Genomic DNA, 15,460 nt, shown 5'->3' with positions numbered 1-15,460 from the left:
AGTCCTCGACAAGGTCATCTAATGAGTCGCCAGGAGAAGCAGGGTCCCGCAAGGCCTGATGGAATCTATCAGGATCCATCAGCCTTCATGGGCAAGCCCAAATAGGCTCGCCACCCGAGCAGGGGAGGAGCGGGAAGTCAATCAGAAGGCAAAAGCTGGGAAATACTGGATGGGGAACAGCTTGGAGAAGAAACTCTGGAGGGGGGGGAGAGATAACAGATTCACTGTCTCTGGAAAGCATCCATCCGCTTTCCCCAAGGTCAAGGAGAGTTGCAAAAGTGGCAGGACAGAAAGCACAGCGGGTACAGGCTCAGGTTAGGAGACACAGAAGTGACGGCGGTGACTAGGGATGTGAGGGGGTGGACCTGTTCATTGGGAGCACCGCCATTCCTAGAAGACGGGTTCTTTGTTCTCTCGCTGGGATCATTAAAGTTTCTAACGGGTAAGAAGACTCCTTTCCCTTTGTTCTGCTTATCTACGGCCAAGGGGGAAGGAAGCCAATTCCCTGAAGCCTGACAGATGCTGATCCACAAGACAAGGGCAGCCCATCACTTTGGCATTGAAGGGCGGAGGTCAAAACTCAACAGATTCATCACACACCTTGAACATTCCAGATTCACACTCTCCCCCTTTTTATCTAGCAACAACTAGCAAGTTATTTTGTACATTTACTATATGTGACTTGTCAGCATCGCCCTTGAGCCACCAACTGGACTCATCCACTTCAGCCCCGACTGGGCTAGGCAAGCTGGGTAGCACTTCCAGAGACCACCTTCTATACAGGAACAGGTCAAAGTGCTGTGGACTCACAGCTTAGAGTTGTGAGCACCGGATTCACTCCAACAAGAAGACAGTCGTCGCACAGCAGAGTATAGCAGAGCATAAACGACTCGGAGAGCAGCTCTGTAGAATATCTTCTTTATTCTATCTACAACTATAATACACAACTATATACAGAGCTAAATGAGGTCTAAATGAAAAATGCTGAACTGCACTGAGTGTCTGCAGCTGCTCTTAGCAGCAACCTTATCTCGCTCTCTCTAAAACTCAGTCTCTCTCTCTTTGATGTGAGGTTGGAGCGAAATAAGTAGAGAGCAGAAACCGCCCCTCCTCTCTAGAGAATCAGCAGAGAACATCAGCAGATTCTTGGATATGGGAGGGGTGAAATCTCCTCATTACTTTAACAAATATATGTATGTATACAAATTTCAATACAAACACCAGAACATCACACAGGTTCCATGCATTTAAAATTGATTTCTGCCTTTATGAGTTTCTTTATATGAAGCAAAGAGTGAAAACTGAGTGGAACACTGCATACATTTATATGGCTTTTCATCTGTGTGAATTTGCTTGTGAATATTAAGGTCTCCACTGCATCTGCAGCTCTTTCCGCATTCCCTACATCTGTGGTTTCCCCCCTGTGTGAGTTAGCTGATGTTTCCTAAGGTGTCTACTTTGACTGAAGTTCTTTCCACACTCCCTACATTTAAACAATTTCCCCCCCATGTGAGTTCGTTGATGTCTTCTAAGGTCTCCAGTACAACTAAAGCTCTTTCCACATTCAATGCATTTAAATGGTTTCTCCCCTGTGTGAGTTCGTTGATGTGTTCTAAGGTTTCCACTAAGACTGAAGCTCTTTCCACATTCAATGCATTTAAATGGTTTCTCCCCTGTGTGAGTTCGTTGATGTGTTCTAAGGTGACCACTATGACTGAAGCTCTTTCCACATTCAATGCATTTAAATGGTTTCTCCCCTGTGTGAGTTCGTTGATGTGTTCTAAGGTGATCACTACGCCTGAAGCTCCTTCCACATTCTATACAGTTAAATGGTTTCTCCCCTGTGTGAGTTCGTTGATGTATTCTAAGGTTTCCACTTTGACTGAAGCCCCTTCCACATTCTATACAGTTAAATGGTTTCTCCCCTGTGTGAGTTCGTTGATGTATTCTAAGTTTTCCACTAAGACTGAAGCTCTTTCCACATTCAATACATTTAAATGGTTTCTCCCCCATGTGAGTTTGTTGATGTCTTCTAAGTGTTCCACTAACACTGAAGCTCTTTCCACATTCAATGCATTTAAATGGTTTCTCCCCTGTGTGAGTTCGTTGATGTGTTCTAAGGTGACCACTAAGACTGAAGCTCTTTCCACATTCAATACATGTAAATGGTTTCTGCCCCGTGTGAGTTTGTTGATGTGTTCTAAGTGTTCCACTACGACTGAAGCTCTTTCCACATTCAATACATTTAAATGGTTTCTGCCCTGTGTGAGTTCGTTGATGTATTCTAAGGTGACCACTATGCCTGAAGCTGTTTCCACATTCAATACATTTGAATGGTTTCTCCCCTGTGTGAGTTTGTTGATGTATTCTAAGGTGAAAACTTTGACTGAAACTCTTTCCACATTCTATACAGTTAAATGGTTTCTCCCCTGTGTGAGTTCGTTGATGTATTCTAAGGTTTCCACTTTGACTGAAGCCCCTTCCACATTCTATACAGTTAAATGGTTTCTCCCCTGTGTGAGTTCGTTGATGTATTCTAAGGTTTCCACTAAGACTGAAGCTCTTTCCACATTCAATACATTTAAATGGTTTCTCCCCCATGTGAGTTTGTTGATGCATTCTAAGGTCTCCACTTTGACTGAAGTTCTTTCCACATTCAATACATGTAAATGGTTTCTCCCCCGTGTGAGTTTGTTGATGTCTTCTAAGGTTTCCACTAAGACTGAAGCCCCTTCCACATTCTATACAGTTAAATGGTTTCTCCCCTGTGTGAGTTCGTTGATGTATTCTAAGTGTTCCACTATGACTGAAGCTCTTTCCACATTCTATACAGTTAAATGGTTTCTCCCCTGTGTGAGTTCGTTGATGTATTCTAAGTGTTCCACTATGACTGAAGCTCTTTCCACATTCAATACATTTAAATGGTTTCTGCCCCGTGTGAGTTCGTTGATGTATTCTAAATGTTCCACTTTTATGGAAGCTCTTTCCGCACTCCATGCATTCAAATGGTTTCTCCCCCATGTGAGTTCCTTGGTGTATCCTCATTCTTCCACAGTGACTAAAGCACATTCCACATTCCCTGCACTTAAACTGTTTCTTTGTTCTTCCCAATGAATTCACAGATGGCTCCGTAGAATTCTGACCATCGTCTTCCTCACCTGTTTGGGAGTGGGGGGGGGAGAGAATCCTGTTAGACTTTTAAAAAAGACAAGAAAGGAACTGAACACATGTGAATTCCCAAGTGCACCTTCTCTTATTTTCACTCCATTGTCCACTCCATTGTCTCCATGTTCCAAATTTTTAGGAATAAAGATGAGATAATGGCAAGAGCAACCCATGATCATGTCAGAAATCAAGCCTTTATCAGGAGAAACTGTCAACACTCCCAGGCACCCGGCTTGGTCTCCTGTTGACCTCCCTGTCTGCATTCCTCAGCAAGATCCAGGCAGAGGTCGCAATAGGCGATCCTTCTCAGCGTGAGAAGAACACCCCCCCTCTTTGTTGCCCCCCCCGGCAGGGGAAAGAGATAGACAGAAACGTATTTACATGCCTTTATTTCTGTCTTTGCAGCGTTACAAAAAACATGACTGCTCTCTTCAAACTCCAGCAGTTGAGAGACAAACACTTCCTGTACAGCTCATATTACACTCTGAGCTAATTCCGGTGCCCTCTGTTTCCCACGAACAGTCCCAACATCATGTGATGTTTTCAAGCTAGCAGCTCGCAGCTGCATTGCTTCTATATCGTAACAGATCACTCCATTCACACTTAAGAAAGCGCCATCATTTTATAATAGATATCTACGGTGGAACTGGCTTATAAGACACATCTGTCTTTTTCTTTTTCAAGTGAGGAAATGATCTCAGGCTCCAACAGCAGTCTCTCCTATGAGTAAGAAGTAAAACTGAAATGTTCTTATGCCACATGTAAGTGTAAAAATATTGCAATATGTTAGACCCTAAACAGAGCCTACTGGATTGGGAAATGGCCCACCTAGTCCAGCACCCTGTTTTCACAGTGGCCAAGCAGAAGCCTGTAGGAAACCAGCAAGCAAGATTTCAGCCCAAGAGCCCACTGCCCTCCTGTGCTTTCCAGAAACTAGTATTAAGAAGTATTATTGCCTAGGACCACAAGGGCAGAGCACAGACATCAGTCTAATCATTTTTTTCAAGCTACCCTAGTTGCTGGCAGTCACTGTCTCCTGTGCTTCTGTTTATTCATCTTTTGCAGGCCTAAAAGGCTCATAAAGGTATTATGACCTAAGCTTTTGTGGGCCGCAGTCTGACAAAGGGGACTCTTGATTAGGAAAGCTGGTGCCACTATAAACCTGTGAGTCCCTTTGTTGGTTTTGTGCACTTATTTTGAAATTTGTACCAAGGTTGTACCACTGTAGCTCCATGTAAGCTTATGGAGGGACAGAATTACAGGGGCGCTATAAATTATTATCCCACTCACTCACTCTCACACACAATCCGTCTGTAAGAATGGCAAGTTTACACTATTTGGTTATAATAATGGCCACCCTCGGTCTTCATATGCCCAATCCTATGTGAACAGGCTCCAGCCAGAGGAACTGTGTATCATGATAACAGGTCCTTTGTCTCGAAAGCCCACGAAACTGGGGAGGTGCATGCATCTACTGTATTTGGATGCTGGTGGAATGTATCACTCTGACCCAGTCTTTAAAAAAATAAAAGTAACATAAACTATTTAAATATATGAAATATAATTAATGACAGGAAGCATTTCCATAGCCCCCTTCACCCATTTTTCTGGATTGGTGTACAACATCATTATCGTCACTTAATCCTGCAGTGGAAATAACACCAGAGATTCCAAACACAAAGAGCTGCTTTGGAGAAGGCCTCACCCCTCCCTCCCTCCCTCCCTTCCTTCTTCCTGCCTGGCCCTTCCTGCCTTTGGTCTCCTCTCCATCTTTTCCTCTTTCTCCCTCCACCATCCAGCCACCCATGTTCCCATCTCCTCTCCCCTGAAACTCACCAGATTTCTCCGAGGGTCCCAGGAGGGGATGCTCAAAGGTTGCAGGGAGGGATGCAGGAGACAGCTTGACCAGGTCAACTGTCCATCTTCCTCCGTCCATCCTGACCAGGTTTGCAGGTTCAACTTCTTCAGGAGCACAGAAGTCAGGGCAAGTTGTAGCTTCCTGGGAGGAAGGAAGAAGTCAAGGGAGTTTCAGAGCCCCTGCAGGGATTTTGCCCAACACATTCTGTTGCCCCTGTAGAAGCCCCTAATGGGCACCCGCTTCCCAAGAGCCTCCACCCATTTTCAAACACCTTTGGCAATTCCTTCCGTCTGCCTGTCCCTTCTCCCTTCCTAAGGCTGGCATGGTATGGGCAGTAGTGGCCTTGTGGCAGTTGCCCAAAGGGCCACAATAAATGCAACAATGTGTACCCCTTTAAATCCTTGAGTATGCTTCTAATAAAGAAGTTATGGTAGCCTGTGCTTTATGAAACTGGCTATTTTGCAAGTTGCCACCTCCCAATTGGGGCAGAAATACAGCTAATATGGGAATCGCAAAGATACAGCAGAAAGCTAGAACATGAGTCGCCACATGATGCAAATGGCTGCATGTAACACAGGTTCCCAACATGCACAACTAACACAATGTAACAGAACGCGGTAGGCATCAGAACTTATTCAGCAGAAAATGCCAGTGCTTGTTGCGCATGTGTATTATAATAAAATGAGGCAATGATGAATATCAGGAATGTGAAAATCCAAAGGGACTTTTTTAAGGAGGCAGGGGAAGCAAGAAAAATTTAGATTCTTTTGGCAAAAATAAACATTAAAACAAGGAACTGCTGGTTAAAATATGTAAGAGGTTTTTTAAATCACACCATAAGGAAATCATTATACGAAGTTTGGAATAGATACAAAACACTGGTTGAACGTAAAACCCTGTGGTGGCTTTCTCCATTGGAAGCCTTTGCAGTAAAAAAGAAAAACATGGGAAGTGAACGGGCAACATACAAAGACCTGTTAATGGAAGTGGATAAGAAATTAAAGGTAAAGCAATTTGAAGAACTGAGAGAAAAATTAACTGATTGATTGCAGTATCACCAATTGCAGGATGTATTCGGAGAAGATAGCAAGAGAACTGGGTTTGGTAGCATCAAATAAAAACTAGAGACTGAATTGTTGAGTAGTAAAAGGAAAACACTGTCGAAAATGTACACGCTATTATTGGAGTGGCACACAAAGGATGACGAGGTAAAAAGTGTTATGATCAAATGGGCCCAGGATTTGGGACATAATATTGATTTTGAAGAATGGAAAATATTATGGACCAAAACCATTAAATTCACAGCATGTATGTCACTCAAAGAAAATCAAATGAAGATGATGTATTGATGGTACATGAGACCGGCCAAACTTGCAAGAATGTATAGAAATCAGGATAAAAACTGTTGGAAATGTAAGGAAAAGGAGGGGAATTTCCTCCATATGTGGTGGACGTGTACTAGGGTGAAAACTTATTGGGGTACAATTTACAATGAAATAAAAAAGATCTTTAAATACAATTTCAGTAAAAAACCAGTTATTTTTGTTAGGTCTAATTGGAGATGAAATTTTTAAAAAAGATGTGAATCTATTTATGTGTGCCACAACGGCCGCAAGGATTCTTCTGGTTCAGAAATGGAAATTACAGGAGATTCCAACATTGGAAGAATGGCGGAGTAAGATGGTGGAATACGGAGAGTTAGCAAAGCTGACGGGGAAGATCCGGAATCAGTGCGACAAACTGTTTCAAAAAGACTGGAGCAAATTTATATTATATATGAAAGAATATTGTAAACATCTGAAAAGGTTTGTAGCTTTGGGTTGAAATGTTTCGTAATGACAATATAAGGAACTGATTTGCATTTAATAAGAGGAAATATAAAAATAAGAGAGAAGGTAAAAAAGTGTCTATAGAAATGCTAAGTATAAGGTAAATATGTACGAAAGTCAGAATGAGGGGCGAGAGGAGGTCGATGCTCGGATAGAGCGATGTTTCAGTTCTTGATTTATGTATGGATATTGTGATTACAAAAAACTGAAAATGTAATAAAAATTATTTAAAAAACAACAAGGAACTGCTGAGCAAAAAGAGAACAGGAGCATGCGCAGAAGTGGTTGCGGAGAGGGGAGGAGCCTTCAAGGGTCCAATAACTGACCCAAAACAACACAGAAGACTACCTGTCGATTGTGGTCGACCACTTGGACATCTCTGATGTACTGTACTGTATACGATTGGTGGAAATTCAAATGCTTTGTTTGGCATTACATATATAAATATCACTGCCTGGAACACCAGGCAGGGTTGCAGTTTTGTGGAACGATCGAACTGTAACCTATTGCTTTGCAATAAACAATGTTAGACTCCTAACTCCTCCTGTTTCTGAGTTTTATTGGTGTAAACTGAAGAGATAAGTGATTTTCTGGCTTACAACAGCCTGAGAGTAGATTCCATGGAACATACAGGAGCTTTTGCCATTAGTAAACAACTTAGATGGCAAGTTCTCAAGAGAAGCACTTTGGAGCACTGCTTGCTTGCTCATGCTATGTGTGTTTGCACCTCGAGGACAACATGCATATTTACACCACGTGATTTCTTAAAGAGGGCATTTCTTTAAAATCGAAGGCCATTTCTACAAAAGCCTTCAATGTTTGGTTGCTTTGGCTGTTTTTTATTTTGTTGCAAGCTGCTCAGAGTGGCTGGGGAAACCCAGACAATGGGCATGGTATTATTATTATTATTTTATTGCGAGCCTTGCCAGCAATGCCCAACCCTCTCCCCTTTCCCACCTCCTTCCATGCAACTCCCTTTGCACCAGATCTGGGCAGGAGGAAGCTTCTCTCTTTCCACAGCGGAAACCCCTCCCCTCCCCCCCCACCACCTTCAAGGCTCCATTAAAAAGAGCAGCTCCCTTTCCTCCCTTCTCTTCTTCTCCCCGCCTGGAACTTGTGCAGGCCGCCTCTCCCCGTCCCGGGGCTTCTCATCCTGGACCCCCTTGCCAAGCCCCTTCCCTCCTTCCCCACCGCTGGCTTTGCACTCACCCAAAATCCTGATGGCGGCGGCAGATGCAGCGACCCTGGGCAGCGGGGGTGGGAATGGGAGCCCCCGCCTGGGAGGCAGGGAGTGACCCGGCTAAATTAGGAGGCTTAATTAGGAGGATTAATTAGGATCCCCTTCATGGATCACTGCCTTGCCGTGGCGAAGGGGCTTGAAGAACTCAGAGAAGCTATGAACTACGCCGAGTAGGGCACCCAAGATGAACAGGTCATTGTGGAGAGTTTTGACCAAACGTGATCCACCTGGAGGAGGAACCGGCAAGCCACTCCAGTATCCTTGCCAAGAAAACTCCATGGACAAAGACAACAGGCATATAAAAGTTATGACGCTGGAAGATGAGCCCCTCAGGTCGGAAGGCGTCCAACATGCTACTGGGGAAGAGCGGAGGGCAAGTACAAGTAGATCCAGAGCTGATGAAGCGGCTGGGCCAAAGCCGAAAGGACACTCAGTTGCGGATATGCCTGGAAGCGAAAGGAAAGTCCAGTGCTACAAAGAAAAATATATGAACCTGGAATATAAGATCCATGAACCATGGTAAGCTGGATGTGGTAAAAAATGAGATGGCAAGAATAAATATTGACATCCTGGGCATCAGTGAACTAAAATGGACGGGAATGGGCGAATTCAGCTCGGGTGACCATCACATCTACTACTGTGGGCAAGAAACCCGTAAAAGAAATGGAGTGGCCCTCATAGCCAACAAAAGAGTGGCGAAAGCTGTACTGGGATGCAATCTCAAAAATGATAGAATGATCTCGATACAAATCCAAGGCAGACCTTTTAACATCACAGTAATCCAAGTTTATGCACCAACTACTGGTGCTGAAGAAACTGAAATTGACCAATTCTATGAAGACTTACAACACCTTATAGAAGTGACACCAAAGAAGGATGTTCTTCTCATTATAGGGGATTGGAACGCTAAAGTAGGGAGTCAAGAGATAAAAGGAACAACTGGCAAGTTTGGCCTTGGAGATCAAAACGAAGCAGGGCAAAGGCTAATAGAGTTCTGTCAAGAGAACAAGCTGGTCATCACAAACACGCTTTTCCAACAACACAAGAGACGACTCTACACATGGACATCACCAGATGGGCAGCATCGAAATCAGATTGATTATATTCTCTGCAGCCAAAGATGGAGAAGCTCTATACAGTCAGCAAAAACAAGACCTCGAGCTGACTGTGGCTCAGATCATCAGCTTCTTAGAGCAAAATTCAAGCTTAAACAGAAGAAAGTAGGGAAAACCACTGGTCCAGTAAGATACAATCTACGGTAAATCAAATCCCTTGTGAATACACAGTGGAAGAGAGGATTTAGATTTGGTGGACAGAGTGCCTGAAGAACTATGGATGGAGGCTCGGAACATCATACAGGAGGCAGCAATGAAAAGCATCACAATGAAAAGGAAATGCAAGAAAGCAAAGTGGTTGTCCAATGAAGCCTTGCAAACCGCGGGAGACAGAAGGCAAGCAAAATGCAAGGGAGATAGTTAAAGATACAGAAAACTGAATGCAGACTTCCAACGAATAGCAAGGAGAGACAAGAGGGACTTCTTAAACGAGCAGTGCAAAGAAATAGAGAGAAACAATAGAATGGGAAAACCAGAGATCTGTTCAAGAAAATTGGAGATATGAAAGGAACATTTTATGCAAAGATTACCATAATAAAGGACAAAAGTGGTAAGGACTTAACAGAAGCAGAAGACATCAAGAAGAGGTGGCAAGAATACACAGAGGAATTATGCCAGGAAGATATGGATGTCCCATACACCCCAGGTAGTGTGACTGATGACCTTGAGCCAAACATCCTGGAGAGTGAAGTCAAATGGGCCTTAGAAAGCACTGCTAATAACAAGGCTAGTGGAAGTGATGACATTCCAGTGGAATCTTACAAGATGATACTGTTAAGGTGCTACACTCAATATGCCAGCAAGTTTGGAAAACTCAGCAGTGGCCAGAGGATTGGAGAAGATCAGTCTAGAACGCAATCCCAAAGAAGGGCAGCGCCAAAGAAAGCTCCAACTACCGCACAATTGCACTCATCTCACACGCTAGCAAGGTTATGCTTAAAATTCTACAAGGGAGGCTTAAGCAGTATGTGGACCGAGAACTCCCAGAAGTACAAGCTGGATTTTGGAGGGGCAGAGGAACCAGAGACCAAATTGCAAACATGTGCTGGATTATGGAGAAAGCTAGAGAGTTCCAGAAAAACATCTACTTCTGCTTCATTGACTACGCAAAAGCCTTTGACTGTGTGGACCACAGCAAACTATGGCAAGTTCTTAAAGAAATGGGAGTGCCTGACCACCTCATCTGTCTCCTGAGAAATCTCTATGTGGGACAAGAAGCAACAGTTAGAACTGGATATGGAACAACTGATTGGCTCAAAATTGGGAAAGGAGTACAAGGCTGTATATTGTCTCCTTGCTTATTTAACTTATATGCAGAGGACGAGATGGTTGGACAGTGCTCTCAAAGCTACTAACATGAGTTTGACCAAATTGCAGGAGGCAGTGGAAAACAGGAGTGCCTGGCGTGCTCTGGTCCATGAGGTCACAAAGAGTCAGACACGACTAAGTGACTAAAGAACAACAACAATGTCCAATCAGCATTCTCCAATGTAGAAGCAATTCTGAGAATGTTCCTTTGAATGATGATTGCAAATTGCCATTTGTAAAGATCCATTTCACAGCTGAAGAAGATAAAAAATGAATTCGGAACAACAATGTCTCAAGATAAATTATGTTACTTCAGCCTCATGTACGTAGAATGTGACAAGCTATGCAGTTTATCATTTGATGATATCATCAGTGACTTTGCTTTGGCAAAGGCAAGAAAGTATTGTAATTTAGATCATGTTTGTGTACTGTTTGTATACACAGTACACAATGAATCATGATAAAATTATACAGTTGAATGGGTATTGGGTAGATGCAGTAATACAATTAGTCCTGTAAAATACTTTTTACGTACAGGTGTGTATAGTATTGCTATTATTTGTAATGCGACATATTACTAGAAATACTGTCTTTTACACTCACTAAGTGTAACAGGGTACAAAGGTCTGCTGTCCCAATGAAGTATGTGGACTATTATGGTAATATTGATACTTATATAAAAAATGCATTGTATTAACTACAATTGCATTGTACAGGCTATAACAATTAATTTCATATTAATAAAGCTATTTGTTATTATTAGTTGTCTGCACTGTATATTTACACCTATTATAATTTCAAGTTATAGCAAGTTTCTAGGACTAGATTGTGATTCTTTGTAAACTGTGTTTCTAAAGGAACTTTTGTTATTGCCATATGCCAATGTGTTTGCATTAAGTTTGTTATGAATAACAAAATCATTTTAAGTTAGAGCTTAATAATTATTTCACTATTAATATACTTCGTAATTGTATTTCATTATTAATATATTTCTCAACTGTATTTCAGTTCAACAAGTATGTGCAAATTTTTTTAGATACCGATTAGGTTCATAAATTACCACACAGCCTATATTCTACACAAAAAACAGCAACAATTTGTTGTTGACAAAGGACAGCTGGACATATAAAGGGCCCCATGACCTCCAGTAGTTTAGGGCCTCATCAAACCTCAATCCGGCCCCGCCCCCACTACTTTATGCAAGGAGTTCAAGGAACAAAGAGCTCTTTGGAGAAGGCCTCACCCCTTCCTTCTTCCTGCCAGGCCCCCCCTGCCTTTGTTTTCCTCCCCATCTTTTCCTCTTTCTCCCTCTGCCATCCAGCAATCCATGTCCCCATCTCCTCTACAAAACGGAAGACTTGGATGTTTGGATGTTTTTGGTGTTTCTTATTTTGTTGGAAGCCGCACAGAGTGGCTGGTGAAACCCAGAAAATAATAATTGGTATTATTATTATAATTATTAGTTTTATTATTTTTATTATTATTTTATTGCGAGCCTGCCCAGCAATGCCCAAACCTCTCCCCTTTCCCGCCTCATTCCCTGCAACTTCCTTTGCACCAGATCCGGGCAGGAGGAAGCTTCTCTCTTTCCACAACGGACCCCCCCTTCCTTCAAGGCCCCATTAAGAGAAACAGCTCCCTTTCCTCCCTTCTCTTCTTCTCCCCGTCCCGGGGCTTCTCATCCTGGACCCCCACCCCTTGCAAAGCCCCTTCCCTCCTTCCCCGCCGCTGGCTTTGCACTCACCCAAAATCCTGGCGACCCTGGGCAGCGGGGGCGGGAATGGGAGCCCCCGCCTGGGAGGCAGGATATTTCCGGGGGCGGGATAATTGCAGGACCCAGCCAATGGGGAGAGAAGGGAGGGAACCTGGGCTTCGAGTATAGGGAACAGATGCTCGTTGCCTTAAAGATTAAAGGCAGAGAGTGGAAGCTGCTGGAGGAAGGGCTGCTCGATACTGACTTGGGAAAGGCTTAATTAGAACAGCTGACCCGCCCCCTCTTCCGTCATGCACTGTCCTTGTCCTGCAAGGAATCCGGTGAGTGCAAAGCGCCTCGGGGTAGGCAAGCTTTTGGGGGGGTGCAATGCAATACCCATAATTGGGGTTGGGGGTGGAGAGAGAGCAGGCAGGGAAGCGGTGGGTCAAGTGTGGGGGTATTGCAGCTCCTTCATCCTGGTTGCAAATAAGAGATGGGGCCTCTCCCTGAAGGTTCTCTCTCTCTCTCAGTCACACACACACACACACACACACACAGAGAGAGAGAGAGAGAGAGAGAGAGAGAGAGAGAGAGACGTTCCTCTGCATGCACACACAGAAGCGACGGGTGGGGGGAGGTTTGCTGCTGATTCAGCCTCTTTGCAAAGAAGAGACAGGGGCCTCTCTCTGAAGGTACGCTCCTTCTCACTCACTCACATACCCCTCCGCACGAAGAGCCCTGTAGTTTGATCCAGCCCATCTAGTCCCGCACCCTGTTAGAATCATAGAATCGTAGAGATGGAAGGGGACCCTGAGAGTCATCTAGTCCAACCCCCTGCAATGCAGGAATCTCAGCACTGTCTCCTCACGGTGGCCAAGCCTGCAAGGAGGATTGGAGCCCAAGTGCATCCCTTCCCTCCGGTGGCTTCCGGGAACTGCTATTCAATTAAGCATAAGAATAATAATATTGTAACAACAACATTATTTATACCTGCTCATCTGGCTGGGTTTCCCCAGCCACTAGGGCAGCTCCCAACAGAATATTTTTTAAAAACCAATGAAGCATCAAACATTAAAACTTCTCCATACAGGGCTGCCTTCAGATGTCTTATAAAGAAGCAGGATCAGGAAGTTCTTAATGTCTGATAATAAAAATAATAATAATGATAAATTTTATTTATACCCCGCCCTCCCTGGCCAGAGCCGGGCAACACAAGTAAAATTGCAGTAAAAACATAATGGGGGGGGGGACCAATTTAAAATACAGATAAAAATGCAATTTAAAATGCAGCCTCATTTTAAAAGTAGCCCATAAATCAAAACCATAAGGGGAGGGAAACATAAAGGTCAGACTGAGTCCAAACCAAAGGCCGGGTTGAACAGCTCTGTCTTGCAGGCCCTGCGGAAAGATGTCAAGTTCTGCAGTGCCCTAGTGTCTTGTGGCAGAGCGTTCCACCAAGTTGGGGCCAGTACTGAAAAGGTCCTGGCCCTAGTTGAGACCAATCTAACCACCTTGAGACCCAGGACCTCCAAAATGTTGTCATTTGCGGACCTTAAGGTCCTCCGCAGGGCATACCAGGAGAGGCGGTCCCATAGGTAAGTGGGTCCTAGGCCGCATAGGGCTTTAAAGGTCAAAACCAGCACCTTAAACCTAACCCTGTACTCCACCGGGTGACCGTTGCATGGATGACTGTGGCCAGATCAGGTCGAGAAAGGTAAGGGACCAACTGCTTTAATACGGTGGAGATGGAAAAACGCCACCTTTGCTGTGGCTGCAACCTGTGCCTCTATGGAAAGGGAGGCGTCAAAGGTTACACCCAAGCTCTTGACAGAAGGCGCTGGCACTAATTGAGCCCCCGCAAGAGAAGGGAGTTGGGCCCCCAATCCCATGTTGTCCCGACCCAGCCAGAAGACCTCTGTCTTCGAAGGATTTAACTTCAACCGGCTCCCACGCAGCCATCCAGCCACAGCTTCCAAGCATCTGGTCAGTGTGTCCGGGGCCAAGTCAGGGCGGCTGTCCATCAACAGATAAAGCTGGGTGTCATCAGCATATTGATGACAATCCAGCCCAAACCGCCGGACAATCTGGGCAAGGGGGCACGTAAAAGATATTAAAAAGCATCAGGGAAAGGATTGCACCCTGTGGGACTCCACACACCAAGGAGTGCCGCAGTGACCACTCCCTCCCTAGCACCACCCTCTGTCCCCGACCTGAGATAAAGGAGAGCATTGTCTGACTGTGCTCTGAATCCCTACGTCGGCAAGGCGGTGGTCCAAAGGTTCGTGACTGATCATGTCGAAGGCTGCTGACAGATGTAAAAGAATCAGGGGAAGACGGTCGAGGTGGGCTGTCGGCTCCAACGCACACATGAATATTCAAAGCCTAAAAGCCGCCCTCTGAAGTGACAGATTTTCTGTTATAAGGTAAAATAAAAAGAAGCTTTTGGAGAGGAATTAAAAAATATTTGGACTTAAATTTGAACTTCAAAGTGAGAAGTATTAAAAATGGAAGCCGTGCTTCCGCTATTCAGGGGAGAACCCTGCAGAGACGTTTTGTGAATAAGATGAAATGAGATGAAAGCCCCCAAAAGTCTACATTACAGCCTCTGAGTGAAAGCAAATGTATTTTTAACCCTAAAATTCCTTCTTTGCTGAAAGAACAGGATTTGTAAATAGTTGCCTCTCAGTTTTGACAAGCTCTGCAATTTGAATATCCAACACCTTGGAAATTTTTGAGACATCCAACAAAGTCTGGCAGGATTAGACCCTGTGTAGCTGGAGGGGTAATAAAAAAGGAAAGTGGCCAACATATAGAGATTTGTTAATAGAAGAGGAGAAAGGTTTGAAATTTAAAAGTTATGAAAACTTGAAAGGTACTTTACAAAGTTGGTTGCATCACAGACAAATTAATGAGCAGTTTAAAGAAGATAATAAAAGGGGCTTCAGCTATACTATCTCAAACTTTCAAAAGGAAATTGTGGAGGGAAATACCAAATTATTGAAGAAAGCATATAACATTTTGCTATATGGAGAGACGTTAGATGAGAAGGTAAAATCGGCCCAAGTAAAATGGGCTCCGCATGTCGGGCTTAATATACAGTTGGAGGAATGGGAAAGTTTATGAAAACAAATGTAAAGTTTACAGATTGTATATCATTAAGAGAAAATTACAGTGGTACCTTGGGTTAAGTACTTAATTCATTCCAGCGGTCCGTTCTTAACCTGAAACTGTTCTTAACCTGAAGCACCACTT

General features: G+C 43.9%; 1 protein-coding gene across 4 annotated transcripts in view; it reads right to left on the bottom strand.

The window, feature by feature from the left end:
* Nucleotides 1-902: 902 nt before the first annotated feature.
* Nucleotides 903-15,460, bottom strand: part of LOC128408629 (oocyte zinc finger protein XlCOF6-like) — a 109,811-nt gene continuing 95,253 nt past the window's right edge. For 2 of the 4 annotated variants that reach the window (XM_053378594.1, XM_053378593.1), the window contains exons 2-3: nucleotides 5,002-5,164; nucleotides 903-3,158 (exon numbers count right to left, since the gene is read on the bottom strand). In XM_053378594.1, the coding sequence (XP_053234569.1) occupies nucleotides 1,402-3,158; nucleotides 5,002-5,101 (1,857 nt within the window). In that variant the 5' untranslated portion in view covers nucleotides 5,102-5,164 and the 3' untranslated portion in view covers nucleotides 903-1,401. Of the gene's footprint in view, nucleotides 3,159-5,001; nucleotides 5,165-8,061; nucleotides 8,546-12,259; nucleotides 12,468-15,460 lie in introns of those variants that run through there. The other 2 variants (XM_053378592.1, XM_053378595.1) reach the window with 2 other exon arrangements.

The sequence above is a fragment of the Podarcis raffonei genome, chromosome 2 (genome assembly GCF_027172205.1).
Source record: "Podarcis raffonei isolate rPodRaf1 chromosome 2, rPodRaf1.pri, whole genome shotgun sequence".
NCBI classification, from domain to species: domain Eukaryota; kingdom Metazoa; phylum Chordata; class Lepidosauria; order Squamata; family Lacertidae; genus Podarcis; species Podarcis raffonei.
The sequence above is the reverse complement of the archived record's forward strand: the minus strand, read 5'-3'. Positions and strand labels throughout refer to the sequence as shown.